Below are 10,623 nucleotides of genomic sequence, written 5' to 3' on the forward strand. Positions count from 1 at the left end.
GGGGTCTCTGTCAGCTTGGCAGAGAAAGGGAATCTGCAAGAGAAAGCCACCTGGGGGGGGGGTGAGAGGAGAAGGTCTGGAGAGGATGGGGGGGCAGGCTTCCTGAGTGGCTGGACCGTCCCTTTTCCTGAGCGGTCTATAAATACCCCCCCCCGCAGCACACACACCGCCCTTTCCCCAGTCCAGCTGAGCCAAGCTCGGAGGGGAAGGAAGGAGGTGAACCAGGCCGTTTCCTTTCCAGCTTGTACCGACGTTATAAAGGCACCTCCCAGGCCGGGACGTTCCCGAGGCTGGTTCTCGGAGCGCCCTGACTCCTGGCGGGCCAGGGGGGTCCAGCGGGATCTCTGCCCCCCTGCCCGTCGCCTACACCTGCTGGCAGGATCCAGGCATAGGTCGGCGCTCACTGCACGGAGGTCCCTGCAGGCCAGGGGTGAGTAAGGGTCGGGACCCGGTTCCGAGTGGAGAGTCTGGCGGGAGGTTCCTTTGGGTGAGGAACTGGGCCGGGTTTGGGGGCTGACAAAGAGCAGGCTGAGGAAGGGGCTGCTGCAGAGGCTCTCGGGGGAGGAGCCTTCTAGAGGCCGAGAGCACTTGAGAGTTCGTACATATGATTTAGGGAAGGGGGCACCAGTGGGCGTTCTGTGTTCATGCCCCACCAATGTACGGCCAACCTTTCTTTCTTTCTTTCTTTCTTTCTTTCTTTCTTTCTTTCTTTCTTTCTTTCTTTCTTTCTTTCTTTCTTTCTTTCTCGAATGCATTTTTAAATTTAAATTGAATTGTGTCTTCAGTATCGGAGGAAGGGAGCTGTGATTCTGGAAAGCTTACATCCTGGCTATCTTGTAGGTCTTCAGGATGCCGCTGGACTCGAATCTTGCTGTAGCGCTTCCATGTCTTTTGTAGCAAAGAGTCCGGTAGCGCCTTTAAGACTAACCAACTTTATTGTAGCACAAGCTTTGGAGAACCACAGCTCTCTTCGTCAGATACTATTTTGCGAATACAGACTAACACGGCTCACTCCTCTGGGTCCAAGTCTTTTGTGGCTGCTGCTCGTTGCTTGTTTCTAACCTGATTTTTATTTGGAGGTCCTAAACTGTGCCTGGTGCGTGTGGGTTTTTTTTAAAGGCAAAGGCAAGGTATAACTGTTTTAATGAATAAAACGAAAGGACGCCTGGGCTTGCGCCGTAGCAAGTCTCCCAAGAATCCCGCGTCTTCTGTCCCTTGACTCCTCGGTGGGCACTGCGGGTGCCCCTCACTTTCCAAACATGTTTGGAGGGCGTTGACAGATCCAGGTGGGATGTAGGCTTCGAATTCGGGGAGGGGGTGCCGAGGCTGCGGCGCGCCGGGAGCCCCCGGGATCTTTGACCAGCGCCAAGAGGGGAAGTGTTCGGCGGGGCGGGAGGCCCGGGGTCTTGGTTGTTCTGGAGGAGAGCTGGAGGGGAGGGCTGCAGGCGGCCGGGGCTGCTGCGCTCTGTTCCCATGCCGGAGAAGGCGCTCCTAAGGAAGAGGCCTCCCTTCCCCCCTGACTCATCCCTCTCCAGTCCCCAGGCGGCATGGCCGGACCAGGCCCCCAAAGCTACGTGCGAGAATTCACCCGCCACTCCAGCGATGTCCTGCGGAACCTGGAGGAGCTGCGCCAGCGCCAGCTGCTCACCGATGTCACCCTGCGCGTGAGAGGGCGCCCCCTGCAGGCCCACAAAGCCGTGCTCGCCGCCTGCAGGTGAGGGGGGGGCGCCTGGCAGCAAGCCCACCGGACCCCGGGAGGCTGTGGCAGGAGGCCAGGAGTGCCTGTGGACCCACCTGGGCAAAGACCGTGTGGGCGGTCGGGGCATGTGGGTCCGCCTTGCTTGAAGGCAAGCTCCCCCTCCCGGCCCTTTCTTTTGCTGGGCAGCTGAGGGGCTTCAGGGAGCAGAAGGGGGCACGCCTGTCCTCAGAGCAGCGAACCCACAAAGCTCTTGGCTGGCATCTTGCGAGGAAGAAGGACAGCAAGCCTAGTGGCACCGAAGTCCCAAGCATTCTGCCAGCAAGAGCGGATCGCTGCCTTCTGGACTGCTGGAGAGAGCGGCAGTGGCGAGGCCGGGGGGAAGAGGGAAGCCCCTGGGCATATGGGGGGCGGGCATATCTTTGGGGCGGGCGTCGGTGCTGCGTCCTGGAAAACGGCCTCTGGCACCACGATCCATCACGGGCGGAGGAAGCCCGGCTCAGGGCCTACGAATGGGGCTACACCCCAGCACGGAACGTGGCCCTGGCTGACTCCCCACATGGAGACTTTGCGCTGCCGGGCGCCCCTTCCCTTCTTCTGGAGTGACGCCCCTGCTCGCCGGCTTTTCCAACGGTGTCCCCCCGCCCCTTGCAGCGGCTTCTTCTACTCCATCTTCCTGGGCCAGGGAGGCCACCAGGTGAGCGTGCTGACTCTGCCCAGCTCCATCGAGCCGGCGGGATTCCAGGCCCTGCTGGACTTCATGTACACCTCCCGCCTCCTCCTCAGCCCGGGCTCCGCGCCCGCCGTCCTGGCCGCCGCCTCTTACCTGCAGATGGAACACGTGGTGGAGAGCTGCCATCGCTTCATCCGGGCCAGGTAGTGGGGGGGGCTGGGCTTCTTCCTTGACCCCCCCCCACCCATGGGTGCCTTCTCCCGGCAGGAGAGAGACCATGCCCGGCTCGTGCTCCTGGAGCCATTCTAGTGGGACCCCCGGGCGCATTCCCTTGGAGATGTTCAGTCCCGGGCTCTCCCTGGCACGCCCCTGCTTCAGCGAGCCAAACGGCCCCGATCCCCTCTCCGAGGTCTCCAGTGAAATGGCTGGTCTCACGTCGGGGCGGGAGGCGGTCAGGAGCGCGCCCCGTGGAGCCCGGTGCGCTTTCCGACGTGCGTCTTCTTGTGCCCCGCAGCTACGAGCGCGCACCCTGCCTCTCGGCCCCGCCGGCGCCCGCCTTCCTTCCCGGGCAGAGCGACGCGGAGGGGCCCGCCGCCGTGGGCTCCCCCAGGCCGGGGCCAGAGCCGCCCGCCGGGCCCTGCTTCCCCAAGGACAAGGAGCCGGGCGCGGGCATGTCCCCGGGCGCGGGCGGCCAGGCTCCTCCCGGGCAGCCCTCCTCTCCCCGCGGCTCCAGCAGCTGCGCGCCCAGCCCCGACCCCAAGGCCTGCAACTGGAAGAAGTACCGCTTCATCGTCCTCAACTCCCTGCAGCGAGAGGGGAGCCAGGAGAGCGGCCAGGCCGGCGCCCGCCAAGCCTCCCCCGGGCCCCTCGAGGAAGGAAGCGCGCCGCGCAGGTGAGAAGCCCCTGCGGGAAGGGAAGGGCGCCTCCGCGAAGCAGAGAGCGGCAAGAAAGAACAGTGCCGCGGAGCATGTGCAGAGTACTGGGCCAGAGCTGGGCTTCGGCCGGAAGACTGCAAGGCCGCCCTTCCTAGGTGCTTCGCCCAGCGCAAGGCGGTCCGCCTGGCTTTACAGGATGGAGCTGCCCATGGCGCTGACTTTTTTGCAAAGCCAAGAGCGCTGAGATGCATCCGTTGAATTCCTGCCTGTTTAAGGCGCACAGGGATGGGTGGGTTAAAACAAGCAGAGCCAGGTTCTCACCCCTTGCCTCCTGTCCTCAGGACACCTCCCGCACAGAACCACGGCTGCCCCATCTGCCACCAGCCACCCCCCTGGCTCTGCCTGCATGCTGGAGAGGAAGTTCCCAAGGGCCAGGGAAACCCCTCTGGTGCAGGTGAGTTGGGGGGCGGGAGCAGCTGGTGGCTTCAGGAGGTGGAGAAATGGTCTGTGAGGTCAAAGGGTTACAAAGAGCACTGGGGGGGGGCTGTTAATCATGTCCTCTCTAAGAGAAGGAGTTTGTTAACTTTAACTCTTCCCATTAGCAAGCATCTGCCCTAAAATGAAGGAAGGCTTATCTTGAAAATGCCTGACTTGAGCATGTAAAGAGTGCATTCCTTCCTCACTGATTAACTGCAGTCAATTTCTGTATAACAGGGAAAGGCGCTAGATGAAGATGGGTAGCCCTGTGAGTCTGCCTGTATCAGTCGAAAAGAGCAAGAGTCCAGCAGCCTCTCTAAGACTAACACAATTGGTGGTAGGGCAGGAGCTTCCCTGCGTCACAGCTCACATCTTCAGGGACAGGCAGTCCATGCACGCACTGTGTATTTGTGGTGCTCAGACAGGCCTGAGAGCAAACTTTTCTGAGAGACAGTAGAGGGCTGCACAAATCAGAGAGAGATATAAAAACTAGGCCAGGTAGATGGTACAAGAGAAGAGAACACCAAACACGTCTGAACATTTTAGAAATCAAATTTCAGAGGGAGGGAGAGGGAGATGTTTCATTTTGACCTTGTGTTTGTCACTCCCGCTAGGCTCTTCCCAATATGACCGGCAGGCTTGTGGTTTAGGGTACCTGGAGGAGGAGGAGGAGGAGGAAGGACGCGGCGCTCCAGCACAGCCTCCCGCTGAGGAAAAGCCTTACAAGTGTCATTTCTGCAACTCTGCTTTCCGATACAAAGGGAACCTGGCCAGCCACAGGTCTCTGCATACAGGTGAGGGTGGCGCATGCTCATCAGAGGGCGCCTCGGTGACGACACTTGTCTCCTGGCCGCTTTGGGGACCTGTACATGGGCTGCCTCTCTCCCTCAGGAGAGAAACCGTATTGCTGCAGGGTTTGTGGGGCCCAGTTCAACCGGCCAGCCAATCTCAAGACTCACCTGCGCATCCATTCGGGGGAGAAGCCCTTCAAGTGTGAGACGTGCGGCTCTCGTTTTGTGCAGGTGAGAAGGAGTCTGAGGCAGAAAGCGGGCCCACCGGCTTACAGCTCTCCTGGCTAGCAAGGGTGCAACTGGTGTGGGATAGGGGCTGGGGGTGGTGGTGGGGTGGTGATGGGAGCCCCCTCCTAATGCTTCAGTTTTAAAGTTATTCCTTTTTGTGGTTTATTGACATGCTCCTTCTGGAGGCTCGAAAGAGAGGGCAGCATTCTTAATACATACCAACATTCTTACTGCATGTAAACATCACTGTATTAAAAAGTGATGGGGAAGTTAGTGAAGAGGACATACACAGCTCACATACCCTAGCCATATGTATCTTGTGCAACATACATTTCCAGATTTGGAAATTTTGGCTTCCATAAAATGCAAGAATCTCACATTAGTTAACACTGGATTCATTTATATTCTATTTTTCGTGTTGTCTGTTTATGAAAAGGACAGCATTTGTGCAACAGGCTGCAGTTTGTGACCATTTCACATTTTGCAGAGGCACACCCAAACTTAGAACCACCCCCCACCCCCACCCCAAGCCTCCTCTGCCACCTCCCAGCACCCCCGCAAGAGCCTTCAAACTCACCTTTGGGTCCTGGCCTCCTTTGTGAGAACCACTGGGACTGACACACACTGACTCACTCAAATGCCTTTTGGGAAAGGAAGGATTTGCATCCTTTCTGGAACCAAGAAACACATGGAACTCCAGAACTGTCTGCAGAGGAGGTTTAGGAGCCACCACAAAAAAGTCCCTGCTTTTGGCTGCCCCCATCCTTGCCTGGCACAACCTGGTGCCTTGGTCTAAACTGGTGCCAGGGCTCACTCAGATGCCCCCCTACACCACTAAGGCAGCCATGAATCTTCAAAATGCCTGGCTGAATGCTTAACCAACCTTGGCCGATTGCACTTACAGTCCTTTTCTTTTAATGATCTGCTGAGGCAAAGAGAGTAACTGATGAGCCCCGCTGGGTGCTCCTCTCAAACCTCTCCCTCTTCTCCTCCCAGGTAGCTCACCTACGGGCCCACGTTCTGATCCACACAGGGGAGAAGCCCTACCCCTGCGACACCTGTGGGACACGCTTCAGGCACCTGCAGACACTCAAGAGCCACATCCGCATTCACACAGGCGAGAAGCCCTATCAGGTGAGGTGGGGGCAGCTTACACTGCAGTCCTAAAAACACAGACCTGGGATTAAGCCCTATCAGTCCATTTCCAATGGTGAGGAATATTAAGTTCATTTATAGCCCTCTGTTCTGACCATGACTCAAGGTGGATTACAAAAGTACTTCCAGAGGAGTTAGCCTTGTTAGTCTGTAGTTGCTAAATAGCAGGGCTTTTTTTCAGCAGGAATGTGGTGGAACGGAGTTCTGGCACCTCTTAATGGTCACATGGCCAGTGGCCCTGCCCCCTGATCACCAGACAGAGGGGAGCTTAGATTGCCCTCCGTGCTGCTTGGCAGTGTGGAGGGCAATCTAAACTCCCCTCTGTCTGGAGATCAGGGGGCGGGGCCACTGGCCATGTGACCATTTTCACCTAGGGCAATTTAAACTTTAAAAAATGCCCCCCTTGTTCCAGCTGACCCAAAGTGACGTCATTGTGCTTCTTGAGTTCCACCATTGAGTTCTACCACCTCTTTTCCCAGAAAAAAGCCCTACTAAATAGTAAAGAGTCCAGTAGCACCTTTAAGACTGACAAAGAGAGCTGTGGTTCTCAAAAGCTTATTCCACAATAAAGTTGATTAATCTTAAAGGTGCTACTGGACTCTTTTCTATTTTGCAAAAGTAATTCCATCAGTCAGCAAAGGCCACCGATAAACAATGCTGTGGGACTAGGAATGAGTACCCAGTTTCCTGGGGGTAAAGTGTAGATGACTGGGGAAGGCAATGGCAAACCACCCCATAAGAAGAAGTCTGCCAAGAAAATGTCATGATGTGACATCCCTCTATGGGTCAGTAATGACTTGGAGCTTGCACCTTTACCTTTTACCAAGGACTAGGATTACAGAGGCTGGGGAGTGGGGAGCCATTTAGGGCCACATTGCTAGGACTGCTCCCTTCTCCCCAGTCAGAGTTCTGGGATGCTCAGGAAGGAGGCTGTGAGCTGGATGTGGGCTGGTGGTGGGCGAGAGCTGGAAAGTATCAAGGGTTAAAAGTGCTGGCCGAAGATCTCATCATAATTCTCAAGGGTGGATGGAACTTGGGGGAGACCTGAGATCTTTCCTGGCACACATTGCTCAGACCCCTGACAAATAAGCTTCTGATGAGCTCATGGGAAAAAAAATAGATAAATAGCAAGAAGTGCAATTTTCTCCCCCAAATCTTTCTGTCTATTGATCAATTGGAAATTTGGAGAGAAAAACTGGAGATTAAAATGGTTCATTATATGTAATAAAAAAAAAAAACACCATACCATGTTTTTTAAAACAACTGAAAACACACAAATAATGCAAAGGAAATGGGGTAGGTTGGTGGTTTGCATGGCCACATTATCGGTTTGAGGAAAGGCCGGGAAGCCAGGCCACCTGAGTTCCCTTCTTCTGATAAGGGAAGGGAAGTGATGCCTAGTTGGTAGACTCAGTGAGATGCAATCCCATGGAAGCCCTTGCTGGTACCCGAGTGAATTGGTTCACCTTCTAATTGCCACTGTACCAAGTGCTCACCGCAGAGATGCAGGGACAGAGCAACAGCCCCATTCATCGATAGCAATTCATAGCCAGTGGAGGGTCTCGGAGAAATACCAGCTGTTCAGACGCTGAATCCTGCAGTTTTGGAGCCTGCTTGACCCCAGTCTGTTCTTGGCAGTGTGAGAAATGCAACCTGCGCTTCCGCCACAAGAGCCAGCTGCGGCTTCACCTGCGACAAAAACATGGCGCCATCACCAACACCAAGATCCGCTACCAAGTTCTCGATGGACCATATGCCACCCTCTGCTAAGCAGGAAAGGCACTGCTCCCCCCACCCAAACCAGCAAATCTGCATTCAGGCTGAGGTGTTGGTGGAACGGATTCCCGTCCTGAGATTTGGATTCCGCTATTGGAAATGTGCATTCCATGCTTGGTTCAGTATTTAGAGTTTCTGAAGATAGTACCGGTTGTTTTATGCCTCCCAGACCCCAAAATTTCCCAGATCTTGAAGCTGAAATCCACAATTTGGACAGTTCAACAGGTTTTGAATGTTTAAATTGTTATTTTATTGCCGCTATACTCCAGGCTTCACCAAAACTTGTGTGTGCTTGTGCACGTGTGTGTGTGCATGAATGCACATGAGCACATATATACAGGGAGCATCATTCCTCAGAATGCAAGTGAGTTGTGGAGAGGGAGGAAAGATCACCTCCCTACCGCTGACAACTCCACATTTCAGCCTCCCCCCTCCCAAGTCCCAGGCCCTGCTCTCCTCTCAGAGGTAGAGAAGGACTGCTGAGGTCTCTTTATCCTACCCAGCTCTGCAGGCAGAGCTAAGGAGAAGTGGGGGCCCAGCTTTTCACCAGGACTTACATATTACTTAGCCCGTTGATTAAACGGGGAGCTTCCTCACCAGCAGCCACTCACCCTGTTTGAACCATGCCCTTGGGGCGACACTGCAGCGGCTGAGCTTGGGCCTGGGTGGCAGCAGGGTGGATTCAGGGGGCAAAGCTTCTCCCCTCCTGCACTGCTGGTGGCCAGGACTGAACCAAGCCCCCGCAGAGCAGCAATGCCCCCTCCTTGTGCCACCCCAAATGCTTGCTTGGATAGCTTAGCTCAAGGACCAGCCCCGGCACTCTCAGAGCCCCTGTCCTAGCAGGGTTCCCTGCTTTGCTGCCCTGCAGAACGCTGGAAGAAGCTGGGCTCTGAACCTTTCATGTTAACTTACAGGGATTTATTAGTATAAAGAGAATGTCCAACATATTAACATCTTTACTCTTTTTTTAAAAGTTCATTTCCTGGGTGAACCTCTTGCCTGTTTAATATAATAACCTTTGAAAGAATGTCTCTTCTTTCTGATGCATTTAGAGCTCCCTCATTATATTCAAAGGTGATCAAAGGCCTTTCTAGAAAGGATCCAGAAATGGGCAGTGGCAAAAGAGCTCCTGGATTCTGCAGCCTAGAACCTCAGGCTGTCTCTCCAGAAATAAGCTGGCCCAAGAAGGATGTTGATAGGTGTTGTCGAAGAGGCCTGAGACCCTTGCTGATTTCTGGGCAGACTGGACAGAGAGTTGGAAGAAGAGGCAGGAAATCTCTTGCCAAAGGCTTGGTCTCTCGGTCCAGGTTGGACCAACCGAGGTCTGGCCAGCGGTGGCCTGCTTCTTTTGCATTCAGAGTTTGTTTGGATCAGAAATTGATTCCTGTGAAATGGAGGGATCTTTTCTAGGGCTAAGCCTCCCCTCCTCCTGGAAAGAAGGTTCTGAGATCACCAAGTTGGCCTAATCTGGGCCCAGGTGCAAAATGTATGAAAGCATCTGAATGTATAGGCAAGTATCAGGCTAAGGGATCTTTGACTCCCGAAAGCTCACACCTTGGACATCTAGTTGGTCTCTAAGGTGCTACTGGACTTGAATGCTGCTCTTCTGCTACAGACCAACATGGCTACCCACCTGAAACGATCTGATCTTGGTGCACTTGGCGTCAGGTAGGAAGTTGTGGCTTTGGAAGAAAACAGATCAAATAGGCAGGCTCCTTTTTGATCTTATCAAGGGATGGGGAGGGGGAAATGGAAAGAAATTAGAATCAATTGGAGTTTTAAGGAAATTTATTCATCGATGCCAATGTCAAAACTGTCTCTTTGTAAGGTCCCCAAGCTATATATGCTCTATCTTGTTTCAATAAAGCTAAAATTGTTTGGGATTCATTCATATTTCCAAGAATCCTTGCACCAGTATTTTGGCTTTCCTTTGTTCTCTTGACACTCTTGTACAAAAGGTCTCTTCTTCTCATTTGATGGCTGGTAAGCAAGCAAAGAGTTTGACCCAGACCTCCCTCACTCCACCTAGACCAAAGCCAAACACACTGTGCATTTGAGGGAGTGAAGAATAGCCCTGTCGTCTCAGACCGGTGGTCCAGCAGGGTGGCTGCCTCTAAACATGAAGATTCCCTTTAAGAATCTCTCTACACAAGACATCTTACAGGGGGACTCGTAGGGAGGTAATGTTAGTGGGAAGCCAGAGGATGAAATTGACAAACCCTCTGAGGAGCGATCTCCACTAGCTCTGTCGTTTATAACTGCGCTTCCTGGCTAACATTGCTTCTCCCTACTCTTGGGTGTCCCGTGTAAGACGTCTTGTGTAGAGAGACTCGACTCATCATGGCTATTAGCCATGGACGAACCTCTCCATGAATCCCCCTTTAAAGGAAACTAAACTGCTGAGTATCCCTACATCTTGTGGATGGGAGTTCCACAAATGAATTACACCTTGTGCTAATAGGAAAGAGTCCAGTAGCACCTTTAAGACTAATCAACTTTACTGTAGCATAAGTTTTCCAGAACCTCAGTTCTCTTCGTCATCTGACAAAGAGAACTATGGTTCTCGAAAGCTTATGCTACAGTAGAGTTGGTTAGTCTTAAAGGTGCTACTGGATTCTTTTCTATTCTGTTACTACAGACTAACACGGCTGACTCCTCTGGATCTATGAGCTTGTACGAAGAAGCCTTGCCTCTGGTATTAAAGGAGACAGGGCAAAAGTTCTCTTCCTCCACTTTCACCATCCTACACTATTTTAAAACCTTGATCAGCACCCGCCCCCCCCAGTAATCTCTAAACTATATTTTTTTAAAAAAAACCCTCCTTAGCTTTTCCTGGGGTTGCAGTCATTTTGAGAGGGGGTGGGAAGGGTACCTGGAAGCATACAGGGATTGAAAGAAGATTTTTTAAAAATAGGAAAGTATAGTTCTCGAAAGGGCTCCGTGGCATGGGGG

At 53.5% G+C, this 10,623-nt stretch overlaps 1 protein-coding gene across 2 annotated transcripts; it reads left to right on the forward strand.

Moving 5' to 3' along the window:
- The first annotated feature begins 392 nt into the window (after nt 1-392).
- BCL6B (BCL6B transcription repressor) lies at nt 393-9,542 on the forward strand. Of its 2 annotated transcripts, none has more exons than XM_054995154.1 (9): nt 393-430; nt 1,536-1,714; nt 2,351-2,572; nt 2,884-3,261; nt 3,586-3,698; nt 4,336-4,515; nt 4,613-4,743; nt 5,737-5,874; nt 7,534-9,542. In XM_054995154.1, the coding sequence occupies exons 2-9, from the start codon at nt 1,548-1,550 to the stop codon at nt 7,663-7,665; spliced, it is 1,461 nt and encodes a 486-aa protein (XP_054851129.1). In that variant the 5' UTR covers nt 393-430; nt 1,536-1,547; the 3' UTR covers nt 7,666-9,542. The 2 variants fall into 2 exon arrangements, with proteins under 2 accessions (XP_054851129.1, XP_054851130.1); XM_054995155.1 differs by having other exon boundaries at nt 4,372-4,515.
- The last annotated feature ends 1,081 nt before the right edge of the window (nt 9,543-10,623 follow it).

The sequence above is a fragment of the Eublepharis macularius genome, chromosome 12, assembly GCF_028583425.1.
Source record: "Eublepharis macularius isolate TG4126 chromosome 12, MPM_Emac_v1.0, whole genome shotgun sequence".
Taxonomy (NCBI): domain Eukaryota; kingdom Metazoa; phylum Chordata; class Lepidosauria; order Squamata; family Eublepharidae; genus Eublepharis; species Eublepharis macularius.